Source organism: Halichoerus grypus, chromosome 1 (assembly GCF_964656455.1).
Source record: "Halichoerus grypus chromosome 1, mHalGry1.hap1.1, whole genome shotgun sequence".
Classification (NCBI taxonomy): domain Eukaryota; kingdom Metazoa; phylum Chordata; class Mammalia; order Carnivora; family Phocidae; genus Halichoerus; species Halichoerus grypus.
In genome coordinates, this window is record NC_135712.1 from 126,397,886 (window position 1) to 126,420,430 (window position 22,545).

General features: G+C 36.8%; 1 protein-coding gene across 2 annotated transcripts in view; it reads left to right on the forward strand.

Annotated features, from left to right (window-relative positions):
- The window catches only part of ACAD11 (acyl-CoA dehydrogenase family member 11), a 99,450-nt gene that overhangs the window by 9,624 nt on the left and 67,281 nt on the right, over window positions 1–22,545 (forward strand). For both annotated transcript variants that reach the window (XM_078071736.1, XM_078071738.1), the window contains exons 4-7: window positions 242–403; window positions 1,973–2,137; window positions 20,608–20,749; window positions 21,292–21,413. In XM_078071736.1, the coding sequence (XP_077927862.1) occupies window positions 242–403; window positions 1,973–2,137; window positions 20,608–20,749; window positions 21,292–21,413 (591 nt within the window). The remainder of the gene's footprint in view (window positions 1–241; window positions 404–1,972; window positions 2,138–20,607; window positions 20,750–21,291; window positions 21,414–22,545) is intronic.

Below are 22,545 nucleotides of genomic sequence, written 5' to 3' on the forward strand. Positions count from 1 at the left end.
TTTTGTCCTTTATGTTCAACTTGGAATGTCCTTGTATTTTTCCTTTGGCACATATACTCTATTGAACACGTTCCTCAAAAGAATGTTTTTCTAGCATGTTCTACAAAGAATTGTTTTTGGTTGTAAACTATTATCCTGATTTTTTTTTTTTTTTTTGAGGCAATGGGGGATTATGACAGCAAATAATTGGTATGAAAACATTTATTTTGTTTTAAATTATTTGTTGTAATTGTTTCCATAGGGTCGAATCTTTCGTGATTTCACAATTCCTGGAGTTAGCCCAGCAGAACGCTCAGCCATGTATGTGGCCATGATAGAAACCTTGGCTCACTTACATTCCTTGAATGTACAGTCATTGCAGCTGGAAGGTTATGGTCGAGGTGCTGGCTATTGCAAAAGACAGGTAATACATCCACATAAAGAGCTCCTTTTCTCAAGGTCTTGGAAATAATATATGTTATTAGTCAAAATAAAAACCTATTTTATACTTTCCTGAAACTTGGGTATAACTTTTAATATCAGCCTTTATATTGGCTTCTTGGTAGCATAAAATAATTTTATATGTTTAGATCAGGTTTTTTTAGCCTAAGCTTCTATAACTAACAACATGTACATGCATACAAATTTAAAGCTTTTCAGCCTCTTCATTTAATTTATCAATATATTTTCTATACAGTTTCCCTTTTTAAGTTAACATATCTATTAAGCACGACTATGTGTTTAATACTTGCTGAGTACTGTGTTAAATGTCAAGAAAATAAAAGTAACTTCTTTCCCTAGAGGAACTTTTGGTCATTTTTTGAGAGACCTGTACATGAATCTCATTTACATGGAACTTGAAAATAGAATAAAGGAGTATTTAATCTAGTAGTAAATGGTTTGGTACTCATGATGAGAGCTATTCCATTCAGAGGGTGGATGTCAGTGTGCCTTTGCTTAGGTGGGGGAAGCTTTGTGGGAGAGATATGTCTTGCATTGTATATATAAGGAAAGAGAAAATCAAGAGTGATAGGGAAGACATGGTGAACATTTCAAAGGGACAGCTAGACCAGATATGTACGGGACTATTTCCTTTTGTTTGTATGTCTTTTTGAGGGGGCTGACTGAAGAGAGAAGGGAACCAAGATTTAGAGAGTACTTATTATATGCCAGGTCCCATGGTAGGTGAGTTGCTGACCTACTCTTTTTAAATCTTTGTAGCAACCCTAAGACATAAATATTATTACCCCCATTTTGTAGATGAGGAATCTAAGGCTAATGGATATCAAATAATACATGAATAAGTGGCTTAGACATAATTTATACCCAGGTCTGTATGATTCCAAAGATGAAGGTCTTTACTGCACTAAGTTGAACAGAATACCTTGGGGAATGTGGAGAGAACTATAAGCTGATAAATAATATGGTCTCAATTGATGGAGGACTTTGAGAAGAGTTTGAGTTGTTTCATTTGATTCTAAGAATAATAAAAAGTCTTTGCATTTCTTATACCTGAAATATATTTAGAAGATTCTGTGGGTAATAAGAAAAGTTATTGAAATGAAAAGTAAAAATATCTCTTCTTCTAGCCCCCATATTTCCTTTTTCAGTGATTACTTATTTCTTGTGACCCTTCCAGAAATCTCCTATTCTTATTTATTTGTGTGTATGTGTTTGTGTACATTCTTTTTTCTTCCACAAAATAATTGCAGAAAAAAGACTAGAACCCACATTTCTTGATTCCTATGCCAGTATTTTTTTTTTTCCTGATAAAAATCTAGGTTAGCAAAATGAACTAGATGGAAGAGAGATTTAAATGTTTAAGGCTTTTTAAAAAAATGTTTTAGGCTCATGTGAAGGTCACTTATAGGCATTTGTCTTGAGCATTTAGGAATAAGACCAAATTTGATATAATCGAATTTTGTTTTAATTTTAGAATTGTTGGATCTTACTTCTACTTTCAGCTCCATAATTTTTATTTGTATATCTTTAGGTATCAACCTGGACAGAGCAATATCAAGCTGTAGCTCATCAGGACATCCCTGCCATGAAACAGCTATCTGACTGGCTAATGAAAAACTTGCCAGATAATGACAATGAAGAAAATTTGATTCATGGAGATTACAAACTAGATAACATAGTTTTCCACCCTACAGAGGTACTGTAAGCCATATTTATAATAAATTAAGTAGGTCTTAGCACTTCTGATTTGGGACACAAGTACCAGGTAGATGTTCCCCTCAGGGTTCTGAAGGAGCCCAACCCAGCCTCACGCTTCCCCTACCTTTGGGACTGTCTTCACCACTCAAAACATTTAGGAATGAGTCCTGCAGATTTTCGGGCATAGGTAGCTGCCTACCTTTAAGGCCAAGTCTAACCCTCAGGATATCTGATTTACTACTTAAATAGGATTTGGGAATTTATATGCATGTCACTGTTTTCTTCAGAAAAGTTTTTCATCTACAAAAAATATTTAGCTTATCCAGGTTCTTGCTCTTTTGGTTCATTTCCAGTTCCTTTTCTTATCTCATGAAGAATTTTTAATTTGATTAATTATAAGCTCAGAGGGGCGCCTGGGTGGCTCAGTCGGTTAAACGTCTGCCTTCAGTTCAGGTCATGATCCCATGGTCCTGGGATCGAGCCCTGCATCAGGCTCCCTGCTCATCCGGGAGCCTGCTTCTCCTTCTCCCTCTGCCTGCCACTCCCCCTGCTGGTGCTCCCTCTGTCAAATAAATAAATAAAATCTTTAAATATATGTGTATATGTATAAGCTCAGGGAGGACGGAATTCCAAAAACCTCTTTTGAGGTTTTGAAAGAATTGTGTGAGATTAATGTGACCTTGCTCTGTGGAAATATACACAGTGTAATCTTTATAAAGGGTACAAACAATTCAGAACTATAACCCTCTTCCATGGAACACAGACAGTGAGGCCTGGGATTGGAGGAGTATGGTGGGAATGAGGAAACCACTTCAGTTCACCTCATTACCTGTATGCCGTTCGACAAGACACTTGGCCTTTAGTGTTCTGACATTAACGTGAAAGATTATAGTTCCCTGAATCCTACTTCCTAAAAGAGGTTTTTCTGGGTTCATTAATTTTCTCAGAATGCTAAGATGTATTAGGGCAAGAAGAGCTGCTCTGAATTCATGTGCCAAGCTTCTGGGTTTCATGTTCTTTCCCTATAGGAAGAAGACAGGAGAAAAATAGCATTATAAATTACATTACTGTCATAATTAAAGTAGTATTATATCAAATCAAAGTTCAAATATAACGTACAGACATGAGCACATTCACCAGCAGGACAGAAAACTTTTTATAGGAAAGTCAATATGGATATTAAAATTATGTATATGTAATTATATATGTGTATGGGTAAACTTTTGTTAATGGCACTGATGAATTCTGAAATAACTTTGTTAAATATGGATTAGGAAGATTAAAGAATGCTAACTAATAACCTGGAAAAACTTTAAAAGTTTATACCTTAAAACCTAGCAGCATCAGGCCTATATTTGATCTGTATCATTTGAGTCGTTAATATTTTAGGAGCCTATCTTTGAATAAGTCAGAGTCTTCAATGTGTTCTATGTACTTTTCTACTCATTGCTTAAACAAGAAAGGAAAAATTCAGACCTAGATCTCTTGAATTTTGTGTCATCAACCAAGATGTTTAAATTTAGGATTAGTCATAATATGCTGAAAGTAATGGTGTAACACTAAGTACCATATAGTTATTCCCTTTTAATTTTTTAATTTCATATTAGAAAACCATTTCTTATAGGAATAAAGTTGTCAAACAGGTGTCATCTTCCTTTAGAAAAGCAGAATATTCTATAGTTGGAAGAGTCATTTTTTAAAAAAGAAACAACTGGTAGAGGCAGAGCATGAAGCTATTTAGCTGCAGTACTGATTTGTGACATATAGCATTTTCTTTTAATGTATTAGGATGATATGGTATCAAGTAAAATGTCTTCTACTTTCTACCCAATAAACCCATAATTAATAGTTAAATTTAATCAATTTCTGCCTCCTGTAAATATTGTAGCTAATTTTTTATAGAAGTAACATATGATTGGCAGAGTACAAGTCAACTAGCATTTATTCATTACCAACTATTTACTCTGAAAGATAGGGTTGGAAAGGAAGTACAGCTCTTAATGAGCTCAAAATACAAATGGAGAGAAAAAAATAATTAGCTAAGAGCAGAAAACAATATATACCCAAGTGCTAAAGTGTGTCATACAAAGTGAACTACAAGAACGGTCAGAAGGAAAGATACACTGTGGACTGGCATCGAAAGCTGTGAAATGTTAAAATTTAATTTTAGTTAATAATTTATCTTTTCCACCTCATTTTTAATTTTTTTTACTTATTTTTTAAATGCCCCCTTTATTTATTTTCTTAAGTAAACTCTACCCCCCAATGTGGGGCTCAAACTCATAACCCGAAGATCAAGAGTCACATGCTCTTCCAACTGAGCCAGCCAGGCGCCTCCCACCTCATTTTTTAGATTTCATAAGTAAATGGGAAAATTAGAGTACATTTCTTTTTTTTGTGAGAGAAAATTAGAATGTTTCTTTTTTTGTTATTTTCTATCTTCTTGAAAATAGCCGTTATGACAGGTGTGAGATGATATCTCATTGTGGTTTTGATTTGTATTTCCTTGATGGTGAGTGATATTGAGCATTTTTTTCATGTGACTGTTGGCCATCTGTATGTCTTCTTTGGAAAAATTTCTATTTAGAACTTCTACCTATTTTTTTAATTGGATTGTTACTTTGTTATTGAGTTATAGGACTTCTTTATCTATTTTGGCTATTAACCCCTGATTTGATATATAATTTGCCAATACCTTGTCCCATTCAGGAGGTTGCCTTTTTATTTTATTGATGGTTTCCTTTGCTGTGCAGAAGGTTTTAAGTTTGATGTAGTCCCATTTGTTTATATTTGCTTTTGTTGCCATTGCCTTGGGAATCAGTTACAAAAAAAAAAAATACTGCGAAGAGCAGTGTCAAGGAGCCTACTGCCTATGTTTTCTTCTAGGAATTTTGTGGTTTCTGGTCTTGTATTCAAGTCTTTAATCCAGTTTGAGTTAATTTATGTATGGTGTAAGATAGTGGTATATTTTCATTCTTTTGCATGTGGCTGTCCAGTTTTTCCAATACCATTTATTAAAGAGACTGTCTTTTCCCCATTATATATTTTTGCCTCCTTTGTCATAAATAATCAGCTATATACATGTGGGTTTTTTCCCTCGGCTCTTTATTCTGTTCCATTTATCTTTATGTCTGTTTTTATGCCAATACTGTTTTCATTATTATAGCATGATATAATTTGAAATCAGGAAGTATGATGCTTCCAGCTTATTCTTTCTCAAGATTGCTTTGGCTCTTTGGGATCTTATGTGGTTCCATACAAATTTTAGGATTCTTTGCTCTATTTCTGTGAAAAATGCCATTGGAATTTTTATAGGAATTGCATTGAATCTATAGATTGCTTTGGATAATATCGATATTTTGACAATATTAATTCTTCAAATCCATGAGCATGGAATATCTTTCCATTTGTTTGTGTGTTCTTCAATTTATTTCATCAGTGTCTTATAGTTTTCATTGTACAGATCTTTTACCTGCTTGGTGAAATTTATTCCTAGGTATTTTATTCTTTTTGGTGCAGTTGTAAATGGAATTTTCTAAATTTCTCTTTCTGATAGTTCATTGTTACAGTATAAAAACATAATATTGTTGTATGTTGATTTTGTATCCTGCAACTTTGCTGAATTTGTTTATTCTAATAGTTTTTTGGTGAAGTCTTACAGCATTTTCTATATAAAAATCATGTTATCCGCAAATAATGACAGTTTCACTTCTTCCTTTCTAATTTAGATGCTTTTTAATTTCTTTTTCTTGCCTAATTGCTCTGGACTTCCAATACTATGTTGAATAAAAGTGGCAAGAGTGGGCATCCTTATCTTGTTCCTAATTATTAAAGGAAAAGTTTTCAGCTTTTTACCATTGAGTATGTTTGCTGTGGGCTTGTTATATATGGGCCTTTATTATGTTGAGGTGCATTCACTATAACAACTTTGTTGAGAGTTTTATTATGAATAGATGTTCAATTTTGTGAAATGTTTTTTCTGCATCTACTTAGATGATCAAATGATCATTTTCTCAATGTGGTATATAACATTGATTTATTTGCAGATGTTAAACCATCCTTGCATCCCTGAAATAAATCCCACTTGATCATAGTGTATGACCTTTTTAATGTATTGTTGAATTTAGTTTACTAATATTTTATTAAGGATTTTTGCATCTGTGTTCATCAGGGATATTGGCCTGTAATTTTCCTTTTTGTGTGTGTGGTGTCTTGTCTGTTCTTGGTACCAAGGTAATGCTGGCTTTATAAAATGAGTTTGGGGGCCACCTGGCTGGCTTAGTTGGAGGAGTATAAGACACTTGATCTCAGGATCATGAGTTTGAGCCCCACGTTGGGTATACAGATAACTTAAATTTTAAAATAATAATAATAATAATAAATAAATAAATAGGGTTTGGAAGTATTCCCTCCTCTTCAGTTTTTTGGAAGAGTTTGAGAAGGATAGATATTAAATCTTATTTGAATATTTGATAGAATTCACCAGTGAAGCTGTCTGGTCCTGGACTCCTGCATCTGCAACTCTGTTTCCTTCCCTAATTTTCGGTCATTATTTCTTCAAATAAGTTTTCTGTTTCTTTTTCTCTCTTTTCTCCTTGTGGGACCCCTGTAATACAAATGTCATTTCACTTGATGTTGTTTCATAGGTCCCTTAAGCTATCTTCACTTTAAAAATTTTTTTTTCTATTTTGTTTTGGTGAGTTTCACTCCCCCATCTTCTAGGTCACTGATCTGTTCTTCTGCTTTATCCGGTTTGTTGTTGAACCCCTCTTGTGCATTTTTTCAGTTCATTTATTGCATTCTTCAGCTTTTTGACTTCTGTTCAGTATTTCCTTATATTTCTATCTTTGTTGAAGTTCTTGCTGTGTTCATCCATTCTTCTTAGATCAGTGAGCATCTTTATGACCATTACTTTTAACTCTATCAGGTAAATTACTTATCTGCATTTCATTATGGTTTTTTTCTGGGGTTTTATCTTGTTTTCTTGTTTGGAACATATTCCTTTTTCCTCATTTTGCTTGATTCTCTTTGTTTCTTCTTCTTTTAAAGATTTGTTTATTTGAGGGGGGGAGGGACAGAGGGAGAGAGAGAATCTCAAGCAGACTCCCAACTGAGCATGGAGCCCGACACAGGGCTCGATTTCACAACCCAGAGATCATGACCTGAGCCAAAATCAAGAGTTGGATGCTTAACCGACTGAGCCACCCAGGTGCCACTGTCTTTGTTTCTATGTATTAAGCACAACTCCTATCTCTCCCAGTCTTAAAGGAATGGTCACAGGAACATGAAATGTGTTTCACTCTGCTGTCTGTGCAGTGTCCTGGGGGTGATAGCCTGCCAAGGACTGCCTCTCTGATTGTTTCAGCCCCATGGAGCCCAGAAATGCAATCCCCCTGGCCACCAGAGCCAACAGTCAAGGGGTGTCCCTTGTGTGAACAGCTTTGGTGGGGCCATAAAGGAGGGATGGGCCAAGATGATACCATCCCCTGGATTTACTGGGATGAGGCCTCAAGGGAGCACCCAGCTGGGTAGCCCACTTGCTGAGTTCAGTGAGGCAGGGCCATGTGGTAGCACAGGGTCAGACCATGCCTGTTTGCTGGGTTTAGTAGTGTGGTGCCACAGGGCAAGCAGGACTAGCAAGATATACAGGGAGAGTGCAAAAATGACACCTGCCAGCATCTGCATCCCCAGAGAGAGTTCAAATAGATCCTGGCACTCCAGCAGATGCTTTAAGATTGGCCAGTGAATCTCCTTCATATAAGGTCTAAGTTCTTTTCAACTTGCTGCTTTTGATGGGTCCCAAGATGGGTAAATCTATACATGAGCCCTTTAAGAGTGGAGTCTCAGTTTCCTGGAGCCTTTTGGTTCTCCTGGATGTGAATCCTATTGGTTTTCAAAGCCAGACATTTTAGGGTCTCATCTCTCTGGTGCAGATCCCAAGGATGGGAGTACCTGAAGTGGGGCTTAATCCCCTTGCTCCTCAGGGATATAGTCCATATTTATGAGATCCCTCCTGCTTATGGGTTGCCACACTGAAGGGTAGGATTTTTGGTGAGACTACATCTCTACCTCTCCTACCCATCTTGATGTAGCCTTTTTTTATTTTTAAGTAATCTCCACACCCAACATGGGGCTTGAACTCACAATCCCAAGATCAAGAGTCACATGGTCTACTGACTGAGCCAGCTAGGTGCCCTTGATATAGCCTTTCTATCTTTTATTGTGGAGGAGCTGTTCAGGTAGTTTTCAGGTCTTTTTCAGAGAAAGTTGTTCTATGTGGAGCTGAAGATTTGGTGTATCTGTGGAAGGAGCTGAGTTCAGGGTCTTCCTATGCTACCATTTGAACCACTCATTTTAACTTTTTATTTTAAGATAATTATAGACTCATAAGAAGTTGTAAAAAAAAAAAAAAAAAAAGTGCAGAGGGATCTTGTATGCCTATCATCCTAATTCCCCAAATGGATCTCACACAATTATAGTATATTATCAAAGCCAGGAAACTGAACATTGTGTGCCTTTTAAATTGGATAAAGAAATACCAAAATTTCAGGGTTGTTGGGAAGCTAAAATGAAGTAATCAGTATGGAGCAAGTAGCTGGTACCTGGCATAGCTGTGCTCAACTTGTTTCAAATTTCTTCTTCTTTTCCCTTTGTTTTCTCTATTTTCCCCTCTTTCTCTATTTTGCTTTTTTCTAAAATTGCCTATCAAGCTCTATCCTTTATAAAACTATTAAGGTAGAAGTAAATATTTCATAATACATACTAAGACTTAAACAGTGGTTGTAAGGGATCAAATTATAGGAGACTTTTAAGTTGTACATTTCTGTAATGAGTAAGGTTTGAGGTTTTATCATTTTGTGGTTTTTTTCAAAGAATAGCATGTTTTATTTTTATCATCAGAAAACACAAGAAAGAAGACAAAAACAAACTTAAATGATAAACCTTCCAGGAATGTGTGTGGTAAGCCAGTAAAGGATTACGAAAGGTTATGGCAAAACCAGAGCACATTACTCAGTTTTGTAATCCATATTTTCCAGTTACTTGTACATAAAGTATTTGAAGCATGTTTGAGCGAGTATTTCCGTAGTACAACATGCTTACTGCAATGTTTAAAGAAATCCAGCCTTCCTGAAAAATATTGTTAATTTTCTAAATATAAATCTTACCCATCTGGCAGAGAAATGTTTAAGGAGTTTAATGTGCATTTCAACTTGAAAAACAAATATATTTAATTAGAAACAGATAAACCTAGAGATAATTCATCTACGTTCATTAATTAGTAGTCAGATGTATTTAAGATAACAAATATATGTAATCTGGTTCTTCTGAAGTCATCTATCTTGCAGCCTTTTATATATTAACTTATGAAGAAAAAAGATTTGATATGCAAACAAAACTTGTATTTTTAATGACTTTTTCTTTTTAATTTCCTTCATTATCTCTTAAATGTTAGTGTAGTTGGGCAGAAGCATAGTTACAAAATTTAATTTTATTGCTAGAAAAAATGTGGCAATTGGGTTTTTTTCAACACCTTTACATAACTTTTTTTTTTTTTTTCAGAGAGGGAGAGGGTGAGATAAAATCTTAAGCAGGCGCCACATCCAACAGGGAGCCTGACATGGGGCTCGAACTCATGACCCTGAGATCATGACCTGAGCTGAAATCAAGAGTTGGACACTAGACCAACTGAGCCACCCAGGCACCCCTACATTACAGATAATTTTTTTTTTTAAGATTTTATTTATTTGACAGAGATAGACACAGCGAGAGAGGGAACACAAGCAGAGGGGGTGGGGGAGGGAGAAGCAGGCTTCCCTCAGAGCAGGGAGCCCGATGCGGGGCTCAATCCCAGGGCCCTGGGATCATGACCTGAGCCGAAGGCAGACGTTTAATGACTGAGCCACCCAGGCACCCCTACATTACAGATAATTTTAAAATACTCTTTAGTAGGGACACCTGAATGGCTCAGTCACTTAAATGTCTGCCTTCAGTTCAGGTCATGATCCCAGGATCCTGGGATCGAGCTCTGAATCGGGCTCTCTACTCAGCAGGAAGCCTGCTTGTCCCTCTCCTGTGCCCCTCGCTCATGCTCTCTCTCTCTCTCACTCTCTCTCTCTCTCTTTCAAATAAATAAAATAATAAAATAAAATAGGGGAGGCAAGATGGTGGAAGAGTAGGGGACCTCGTTTCATCTGGTCCCTTGAATTTAGCTAGATAACTATCTAATCATTCTGAACACCTATGAATTCAACCTGAGATGTAAGAAAAGAATTTCTGGAATTCTACAAATAGAAAAGCGACGAATTCTACAAATAGAAAAGCGACCACTTTTTGCAAGGTAGGAGGTGTGGAGAAGTGAATCCGAGAGGATCTATTAGAAGATAAATGGCAGGGGGAGGGGGCCTCCACAAGCCAGTTCCCAGAAATTGGTATAGCCCCTGAGCACAAAATCAGAACCTTTAGAAATCTGCTCCAGTGAGAGACATCCCTGCCTGAAAGCTGTTCAGGTGGTAAAGTAGGGCAGAATCCTAGGTGGGACAGTGTGGCCTCAGGAGATCCCTGGAATCACAGAAAGAATGGGGGTGCCTGAACTGGCAGTGTTCCCAAGCACTGGAGCAGGGGAAACTGGTTATGGTCAGTGAGCCCGGGAGGGGGCTCTCAGCTCGGTTCGTCATAAACCTCGAATCATGGCATGCTTAGGCGACAGCTCTCCATGCGTGGGCCCTGCAAAGGGCAGAAAGACTGTGACCCTCCACCTTTCCCTAGGAAGATCAGTGTGGGCGTGCACCACAGCAGTCTGCAGAGTTTGGCACACACAAAAGTGAAGACCACCTATCCCTGAAGGTTTACTGAAGAGAGGGGACTGTGATCTTTCAACTCCGGGGCTGGTGATCCAGGAGTGGCCATTTTTTTCATCCTCCAAAGAGGCCTGGAAAGCCTTCAGGAAACAAAACCCACATAGAGCAACCAGAAGCGGCTTACACGGTGGCTGGCCCCCTGGCAAGGGGTGGTGCAACTCCACCCAGGCAAAGACACCTGAGAATCAGTGCAGCAGGCCCTTCCCCCAGAAGACCAGCTGGAAAAACAGGCAAACACCAAGTTTATGGAGCACACAGGACAGCAAAACTCCAGCACTAGGGGAAAATAGAATATAGATTTTGAGCTTTTTTTCTCATGATTTCTTTATCTTTCAGTTTAAAATTTTCCTTTTCTTTCTTTCCTTTTCAACAAGTTTCTTATTTTATCAACTCTTTGTTTTTAAGTTTTTTTTAACTTTCAGTTTTTACATTTACATTTTATAGACATATTCTTCATTTTTGGCTTCCTTTTACTGTATGAAATTTTATTTCTGTATATATATTTAAGTTTTGCTTTCTTTACAATATTGGGATTTAGTGTCTTCTAACAAACAGACCAAAATACACCCAGGACCAAGTGGATCACCCTGTTTTTTCCACCTGGGAGATTATAGTCTCTCTCTGACCCCCCTTTTTTTTCTTTTTCTTTTCTTTTTCTGGTTTCTGACTGTTTCAGATTTGTTTAGTGTCTATTTTGCTTGGGTCATGGTTGATTTTTTATTTTCTCTAGTTCACCCATTCTTCTCTGGGCAAAATGACTAGAAGGAGAAATTCACAACAAAAGAAAGAACCAGAGGTAATACTCTCTGCTACAGATCTAATCTATACAGATAGAAGTAAAATGTCACAGCTGGAATTCAGGATAATGATCATAAAGTTACTAAAGGGGCTTGAAAAAAGCATAAAAGACACTAGAGAATCTGTTAGTGCAGAAATAAAATCTAATCAGGCCAAAATTAAAAATGCTTTAACTGAGATGCAGTCTAAATTGGATGCTGTAACAGCTAGGGTAAATGAGGCAGAAGAGGAAGTAAGTGACATAGAAGACAAGTTGATGGAAAGGAAGGAAGCTGAGGAAAAGAGGAAAAACAACTAATGGACCATGACGGAGGCCTCAAGAAATCAGTGATACCGTAAAGCGAAACAATATTAGAATTATTGGAGTCCCTGATGAAGGAGAAAGAGAGGGACATAAGGTATATTTGAGCAAATCATTCCTGGGTACTTCCCTAATCTGGGGAAAGAAACAGGCATTCAAGTCCAAGACATACAGAGAACTCCTCTCAAAATCAATAAAAATAGATCAACACCCAACATATAATAGCGAAGCTTGCAAATTGCAGAGATAAAGAGAAAATCCTGAAAACAAATTGAGACAAGATGTTCTTAACCTACCACAGTAGAAACATTAGGCTGGCAGCAGACCAATCCACAAAGACCTGGCAGGCCAGAAAGTGCTGGCATGATACATTCAGGGTAGTAAATGAGAAAAACATGCAGCCAAGAATACTTTCCAAAAAGGCTGTCATTCAGAATGGAAAGAGATAAAGAGCTTCCAGGACAAACAGAAACTAAAAGAATTTGTGACCACTAAACCAGCCCTGCAAAAAATACTAAAGGGGATCTTGTAAACAAAGAGAGAGCCCAGAAGTAACATAGACCAGAAAGAAACAGAGACAACCTACAGAAACAGGGACTTTACAAGTAATACAATGGCACTAAATTCATCTTTCAATAGTTCCTCTGAATCTAAATGGGCTAAATGCCCCAATCAAAAGACACAGGGTATCAGATTGGATAAAAAAGCAAGACCCATCCATATGCTCTCTACAACAGACTCAGACCCAAAGACACCTCCAGATTGAAAGTGGGGGGGTGGGGGTGGAAAACCATTTCTCATGCTAATGGACATCAAAAGAAAGCTGGGGTAGCAATCATATCAGACAAATTAGATTTAAACCAAAGAATGTAATAAGAGATGAGGAAGAACACTATATAAAGGGTCTATTCAGCAAGAAGATCTAACAATTGTAAATATTTATGCCCCTAAAATGGGAGCAGCCAAATACATAAGCCAATTAATAAAAACACATTGATAATAATACATTAATAGTAGGGGACTTCAACACCCCAGTCACAACAATGGACAGATCTTCTAAGCAAAAGATCAACAAGGAAACAAGGGCTTTGAATGACACACTGGACCAGATGGACTTCACAGATATATACAGAGCATTCCATGCTAAAGCAACAGAACACACATTCTTCACATGTGCACATGGAACATTCTCCAGAATAGATCACATACTTGGTCACAAATCAGGTCTCAACTGATACCAAAAGATTGGGATCATTCCCTGCATATTTTCAGATCACAGTGCTTTGAAACTCGAACTCAATCACAAAAGGAAATCTGGAAGGAACAGACAAAACACTTGGAGTTAAAGAGCATCCTACTAAAGAATGAATGGGTCAACCAGGAAATTAAAGAAGAATTTTAAAAAATTCATGGAAACAAATGAAAATAAAAACACAATTGTTCGGGGTGCCTTAGTGGCTCAGTTGGTTAGGCATCTGCCTTCTGCTCAGGTCATGATCCCAAGGTCCTGGAATCCAGTCCTAAGTCAGGCTCCCTGCTCAGCTGGGAGTCTGCTTCTCTCTCTCTCTCTTCCTCTCCCCCTGCTTGTGCTCTCTCTGTCTCTCACTCTCTCAAATAAGTAAAATCTTTAAAAAAAAAAAAAATCAACTCTTCAAAACCTTTGTGATACAGTAAAGGCAGTCCTAAGAGGGAAGTACATAGCCTTTCTCAAAAACTTAGAAAAGTCTCCAATACACAAGCTAAACTTACACCCTAAGGAGCTGGAGAAAGAACAGCAAATAAAGCCTAAACCAAGCAGGAGAAGAGAATTAATAAAGATTAGAGCAGAAATCAATGAAATAGAAACCCAGAAAAAAAAGGACAGATCAACGAAACTAGGAGCTGGTTCTTTGAAAGAATAAGATTGATAAACCCCTGGCCAGACTTCTCAAAAAGAAAAGAGAAATGACCCAAATAAATAAAATCATGAATGAAAGAGGAAAGATCACAGTCATCACCAAGGAAATACAATTTTAAGAACATATTATGAACGACTATTTGCCAACAAATTAGGCAATCTGAAAGAAATGGATGCATTCCTGGAAACTCATACACTACCAAAACTGAAACAGGAAGAAATAGATAACCTGAACAGACCCATAACCAGTAAGGAAGTTGAAGCAGTAATCAAAAATCTCCCAACAAACAAGAGCCCAGGGCCAGATGGCTTCCCAGGGGAATTCTACCAAACAGTTAAAGAAGAAATAATACCTATTCTTCTGAAGCTGTTTCAAAACATAGAAATGGAAGGAAAACTTCCAAACTCTTTCTATGAGGCCAGCATTACCTTGATCCCCAAACCAGACAAAGACCCCATCAAAAAGGAGAATTACAAACCACTATGCCTAATGAACATAGATGCCAAAATTCTCACCAAGATACTAGCCAATAGGATCCAACGGTACATTAAAAGGATTGTTCACTACAACCAAGTGGGATTTAGTCCTGGGCTGCAAGGGTGGTTCAATATCCACAAATCAATCAATGTGATACACTACATTAATAAAGGAAAGGACAAGAACTATATGATCCTCTCACTAAATGCAGAGAAAGCATTTGACAAAGTACAGCAGCCTTTCTTGATTAAAATTCTTCACAGTGTAGGGATTGAAGAAACATACCTCAATATCATAAAAGCCATCTATGAAAAGCCCACAGCAAAAATCATTCTCAATGGAGAAAAACAGCTTTTCCCCTAAGGTCAGGAACATGACAGGGATGTCCACTCTCACTACCATTGTTCAACATAGTACTAGAAGTCCTAGCCTTAGCAATCAGACAACAAAAAGAAATAAATGGCATCCGAATCAGAAAAGACAAAGTCAAACTCTCACTCTTTGCAGATGACATGATACTGTATGTGGAAAACCCAAAAGACTCCACCCCAAAATTACTAGAACTCATACAGGAATTCAGTAAAGTGGCAGGATATAAAATCAGTGCACAGAAATCAGTTGCATTTCTGTACACTAACAATGAGAAGAAAGAGAAATAAGGGAATCAGTTCCATTTACAATTGCACCAAAAACCGTAAGATGCCTAGGAATAAACCTAACCAAAGAGGGAAAGGATCTGTACTCAGAAAGCTATAGAATACTCATGAAAGAAATTGAGGAAGACACAAAGAAATGGGAAAACATTCCATGCTCATGGATTGGAAGGACAAAAATTGTTAAAATGTCTATGCTACCCAAAGCAATCTACACATTCAATGCAATCCCTATCAAAACACCATCCACTTTTTTCACAAAGCTGGAACTAATAATACAAAATTTGTACAGAACCAGAAAAGACCCCGAATAGCCAATGAATGCTGAAAAAGAAAACCAAAGCTGGTGGCATTACAATCCTGGACTTCAAACTCAACTACAAAGCTGTAATCATGAAGATAGTATGGTACTGGCACAAAATCAGACACATAGATCAGTGGAATAGAGGAGAGAACCCAGAAATGGACCCTCAAGTCTATGGTCAACTAATCTTCGGCAAAGCAGGAAAGAATATGCAATGGAAAAAAGACATTCTCTTCAACAAATGGTGCTGGGAAAATTGACAGCCACATGCAGAAGAATGAAACTCGACCATTTTCTTACACCATATACAAAAATAGACTCAAAATGGATGAAGCACCTAAATGTGAGACAGGAATCCATCAAAATCCTAGAGGAGAACACAGGTAGCAACCTCTGTGACCTCAGCCACAGCAACTTCTTGCTAGACACGTCTCCTAAGGCAAGGGAAACAAAAGCAAAAATGAACTATTAGGACTTCGTTGAGATAAAAAGCTTCTGCACAGCAAAGGAGACTGTCAACGAAACTAAAAGGCAACTGACAGAATGGGAGAAGATATTTGCAAATGACATATCAGATAAGGGGCTAGTATCCAAGACCTATAAGGAACTTAGCAAACTCAGTACCCAAAAAACAAATAATCCAGTCATGAATTGGGCTAAAGAGATGAATAGACATTTCTCCAAAGAAGATATACAAATGGCCAACAGACACATGAAAAAGTGCTGTACATCCCTTGGCAACAGGGAAATACAAATCAAAACCACAATGAGATACCATCTCAGAACTGTCAGAATGGCTAAAATTAACAAGTCAGGAAACAACAAATGTTGGCGAGGATGTGGAGAAAGGGGAAACCTCTTACACTGTTGGCGGGAATGCAAGCTGGTGCATACACTCTGGAAAACAGTATGGAGGTTCCTCAAACAGTTGAAAATAGAGCTACCCTAGGACCCAGCAATTGCGCTACTAGGTATTTACCCCAAAAATAAAAATGCAGTGATCCGAAGAGGCATCTGCACCCCAATGTTCATAGCAGCAATGTCTACAATAGCCAAACTGTGGAAAGAGCCAAGATGTCCATCAACAGATGAGTGGATAAAGAAGATGTGGTGCATGTGTGTGTGTGTGTATATATATATATATATATACACATACAGTGGAATATTAGCCATCAGGAAGGATGAATACTTACCATTTACATCGATGTGGAGGGAACTGGAGGGCATTATGCTGAGCGAAGTGAGTCAGTCAGAGAAAGACAATTATGATTTCACTCATATGTGGAATATAGGAAACAGCACAGAGGATCATAGGGGAAGGGAGGGAAAACTAAATGGGAAGTCATCAGAGGGAGAGAAAAGCCATGAGAGACTCTTAACTGTAGGAAACAAATTGAGGGTTTCTGGAGTGGAGGTGGGTGGGGGCATGGGGTAATTGGGTAATAGGCATTAAGGAGGGCACAGGATGTGATGAGCACTGGCTGTTATATACAACTGATAAGTTATTGAACACTATATCTGAAACTAATGATGTACTATATGTTGCTAATTGAATTTAAATAATAAAAAGTAAATAAAATAAGATAAAATATTCTTTAGTAAATGCTCGTTGGTAGTAAAACCAGGCTTGAACTCCAGCCTATAGACTTGCAATGTTATATAATTTTTTCTACATTGTACTGCTTTTCCTCTCTACTGGAACTGGTCAACCTCAGGGGTGTCTTTGTCCTTGACCATACCCGCTTTGCCTTCTGTTTCTCTTATTTCTTATACCTCCCCTGAGATGCTACAAATTTGATTGCTCTTACTTTAGAATCCATGGACCCTAATGACTTCATTTGACTTCTTATCCTGCCTGGCCCATGGGGGCATGATCAATTATTTCAAAAACTACTTTCTTTATTGTCAATTGAATTAATAATTCTTTGTCAATATATACAAGTAATATAAGAGTTATAAAGTTTCCTGACCTTACATTACTTATTATTCCAGAATCTTCTCACCTCTTGACTTTATAGAGTCTCTAACCCTAATCTTGGGTCATTATATTTTTGCTTCAGAATAAAGTCATGAATCAGGTTAATGGGGTGTGGGACACATGTATGTTGCATAATTTCATCTAGGCTGTAACCACATCTTTTTGTAAAATCTATTATTTAAATTTTTTTTCAAATCTTTTCCATTCCTCTCAAACTACCAAGTTGCTTTTCTCATTTAGATTCCCACTTTCAGTGTATGGTCTTGCCTTCTACTTGACTCACTTTTGTCCTTAGTTGCTTTCTGGCCCAAGCTGCTTTCTGGGGATCAGAGGCCCCTTGAAGTCCTCTTGATGTTGTTGAAGACGTTTCAGCAATATCTCTGTCATGCAGATTGATGGGTAAGATTTTTCTTAAGCTTCATTGCCACGAAAAGTTGTCACTCTTAAGCAGCTGATTTGTTTTGAATCTATATACACTATAAATATTTTGACTAGTCATGATTCTCATTTTATTTTGTCCATTGAAAACTCAGAGCAGTTTTTGTTGTCCACACTAACAACTGTATATGACCTATGACATTTAATTTCATGTAATAACCTTACCCCTAGTTTTATCTTTTTATATAAAATTCTATTAATATCTTCTTCCCTGCCTTCTTCATCTACTTTTTGTCATGTTGGATTGCATGTGTTTCTTTTGTTTTGAAAAGGTAATATACATACATGTTAATAACATTCAGTAGTACAGAAAGCACACATGGAAAAATAAAATTCAATGTAAAAGATAATCAGCAAAATGAAAAGCTGTTTGTTGTGCTGAGGTTTCAGAAAAACTGTCAGAAGTCATTTTAGTAATAAGTTCTTTAGCAGGAAGATGAACTAGTAAAGGTTCATTTTAACTACTAGGAGTTAGGCTGAGCATGATATAGCTCTATACACAAACAAGCATGGATGGTATTCTGATAAACTATTGCTACTTAATTTACACTAATTGATGAACCATCAGCTTTTCTCACTGGCCATTGTTTTATAGCTTTGTGCAACTACCTAAAAAATGTTTTAGATATCTTGAAACTTAACTCCAGAGAAGATTCCCAGTTTTCATTGAAAAAAAGGTAATTCTTAAGCAAGTGTCTCATCTGCTTTTCTTTGGATGTTAAGAACATAGAAACAAATAGAGTAATATAGAGAAAAATATGTCCAATCCTTTTTTGTTGTTTTCTTAACAACTCTAGCTCATATCGTAATTTATAGTACAGTATAACCACAACAATAAAAGGTCTTAAGTCAGATCATTGAAGAGGGGGTGATCAATTTTTCCCTTAGTTATAATAGCAATTTTTTTTTTTTTTAGTTTCAGAGGTAGAGTTTAGTGATATAATAGCAAATTTTTGAATGCCCACTATATGCCAGGCTCTGTACTTATTCATGGAATTTTGGCAATCTATTATGTGCCAGGGACTTTGCTAGGAACTGGTAAACAAAACAGATACGCTACCTGCCCTCATTTAATTTTTACACTAACTCTATATAAGAAGTATTTTATGGCTGAGAAAATTTGCAGCTCAGAGAGGTTAACTAGATTTGTCCAGAGTTGCACAGCCAATAAATGGTGGAGCTAGGATTTGAATATAGGTCTGTCTTATTCCAAAGTCTGTTCTTCCACAAAGTTACAATACTATGTACAAGTGTGCCAGAGGGGTGAGGGAGAAAGTTATATAAAGGCTTGGAACCCAGTAATTTGCATTGCCTAGATGAGCCTGCTGTTTTATCTGGCTTGGATAATCCTGTGTAGATGATTGCTGCAGCCTCCTCACTGGCCCCCCTACAGTCTATTCGAAACATAGCAGCGAGAGTGACCCTCCTAAAATACAGACTCTATCAGGTCACTCCTCTGTACCGAAACCTCCAGTGGAGGTTCCCCTCCCTATACCTGACTCCTTCTTCCTCCATACCTTGAATAACCACAGCCATTGCTATTAGTTTGTTGTATATCCTTTCAACTTTGAGTATTGGTTTATGACCTTTTTTATTTAAACAAAAATAGTTTCAACTATATGTATTCTGGCAAATTGCTTTTCCCCTTGTATTTACAGTTGAATATCATATCCTGTGTTCTTAACATGAGATATATATTCCCTTGATATGTATTGTGATAAAGTAGAATGAGGAAAGTTTTCTGTTTTTATGAAATTCAAATTACATGACTGTTCTATGCTGCTATATAATTGTGAATTTTATAGTCATAAAACAAATAGTATCTTTTATAACAACTATATTTTTGTAGCTACAGCATGAAATAACTCATTTTAAAAATTACCATTGCCTCGGGGCACCTGGGTGGCTCAGTCAGTGGAGCATACAGCTCTTGATCTTGGGGTCATGAGTTCAAGCCCCATGTCGGGTGTAGAGATTACTTAGAAATCTTTAAAAAAAAGAAAAGAAAGGGGCCCCTCGGTGGCTCAGATGGTTAAGCATCTGCCTTTAGCTCACGTCATGATCCCAGGGTCCTGAGATCGAGCCCTGCTTTGGGGCCTGCTTCTCCCTCTCCTTCTACTGTCCCCCTGCTTGTGCACTCTCTCTCTCTCTCTCTCTCTGTCAAATAAATAAAAATAAAATCTTAAAAAAAAAGAAACAAAAAATGCCAAAAAAAAATTAGTTGCCATAACAATGTGATATTTGTTATGCTGTAAGATTTATCACCGGAGCAAACTCTTTTTTTCCTTAAAGATTTTATTTATTTGTCAGAAGAGAGAGAGAGCACAAGCAGAGGGAGCGGCAAGGCAGAGGGAGAAGAAGACAGAGGGAGCCACCCAGGCGTCCTGATAGCAAACTCTTTAACTGTACATGACGTGACATGACATAGATGCTTAAATTTTAAGTAATTATTAGAATTTCTTCTTTACCATAGTTAACCCTCAGTTGAACAATTTCACTACTTTTGTTTCCCCTCATTAGTAGAGATATTAAGGGTATGTAAACTAAAATACAAGAGAACTGATGGCCAATAATGGAGCCAGCGGACTTGGCTCTACATATTCAAAGCTAATTAGTTATTTGGTAAATGAGATGTGCCATTGTAGGTAAAGACTACAAACTATGTAAACTAAGACTTGCTTTTGATAGAAAATAGGATTTCATTTATTTCCCTGTTTTAGTTTTGTATTAAATATGTTAAAACCTTTTTATTTTTAATTGCAGTCTCGAGTTATAGCTATACTGGATTGGGAGCTTTCAACCATTGGTCATCCTTTGTCAGACTTAGCTCATCTCTCCGTATTCTACTTTTGGCCACGGACAGTCCCAGGGATAAATCAAAATTTTTACTTTCAAGAAAACATAGGTATGAAACCATAATGTTGCCTAAATTGCTATTAATATCAAATTATATTTATTCATAATTAAAAGGTAAGATTATATTGCAATTTTAGATAAGTAGCTTTTATTTGTTTCTTGAAATGTTTCTGTTTTTTAACGATTTTATTTATTTATCTGAGAGAGAGAGCGTGCACGAGCATAGGGGAGAGGCAGAAGGAGAGGGAGAAGCAGGCTCCCCACTGAGCAGGGAGCCCGACTCGGGACCCTGGCATCATGACCTGAGCCGAAGGCAGATGTTTAACTGACTGAGCCACCCAGGCACCCCTTTTGAAATCTTTCTACATCATTTTATTCTTGATTTTTCTGAACAATAGCCTTTCACTTTTAGTAGTTTATGATAAAATGTAACCCTTTATATACATCATTCTTTTGGAAATCAACATTCAGAACATGTTTGTTATGTGGATTAATGGTTATTCAGTATTATATAAATATGTGATATTATTACATTTGAAATATTCACCATGATATCTTTATTAAATTTTATAGTGTGTGCTGTTTTTATAGGGATACCATCAATAGAAGAACTGATTTCAATATATTGCCGCTGCAGGGGAATTAATTCCATTCTCCCTAACTGGAATTTCTTTCTTGCCCTTGCATATTTTAAAATGGCTGGAATAGCACAGGTAATTGATTTTTCTTAACCTGTTTTTCACCATTATTTATTAGTGTACTGTTCATGATATTTTCTGGTCTTCAGGAGTTTTATATTTTTGTTCTTAGATCATTTTGCTTTTGATAATAACAAATACCAGGCATGGGTGAATATGAATCCAGAATTTACAGAATAGGAATTTGGCAAGGGAAAAAATTGAGTAGCAAAATGTGTAATCATTTTTTGATATGATAAACTTAAGAGATAGGGGAGGGAAGAGAGATAGAAATAATGATAAAAAGAGCAAAGCATGTGAAGATTGGTTATTTCCTGAATATCCAATTTAAGAAAGAGATAAAATCTTTTAATGATGTCTGTTTCAAACTATAAAACCATTTATTAACCAGGGCTGGTGATGAGGAAAGAAATACTTTTGCATGTCCCAAAGCCTAGCACAGTACCTAGATTATAGTAGCCTCTTAATATATATTTTTGAGAGAATAGATGAGTAAGATTTTCCATTTTCTAACAATGTCATATTTATGTGATTAATTTTAAGAGGAAATTGAGCATAAATTCAGTTTTTTTAAATTACAGCTTAATCTAAAATGTATTTTTTAGGAGGGAGGGGCAAAGGGAGAGGGAGAGAAAGAGTCTTAAGCAGGCTCCATGCCCAGCACAGAGCCTGACATAGGGCTGGATCTCACAACTCTAAGATCATGACCTGAGCCGAAATCAGACTCTGATGCTTAACTGATTGAGCCACCCAGGCGCCCCTAAGATGTATTTTTCTTTATACTGATTTAGTTTCCATGTGCTTTGAACCTCAAGAATTTAAGAAATTGAGATGCTTCATCAGTGACAAAGTACTAGGGCTTGGAGGAATAAGTAAATAAGAGATTTTAGAAACAACAAAGAATGGGAAAAGGATTAAGGTTTTTTTTTTTTCCTTGTCTTCAGAGTCCATGCTATCCATGACTAATTGAAATGTCTTCTAGGATATAGTTGTATTACATTTCATCCTGTATTTTAGAATCATGTTAATCATGTGGGTTGGATGGGTTTCTCAAAAGAGGATTTATGGTATGTTTTTCATATTTGTCAGTTTCCACAAATCAGATACCAAATGGGCTTTGAACTTAAAATGGATTTTCATTTCAAAC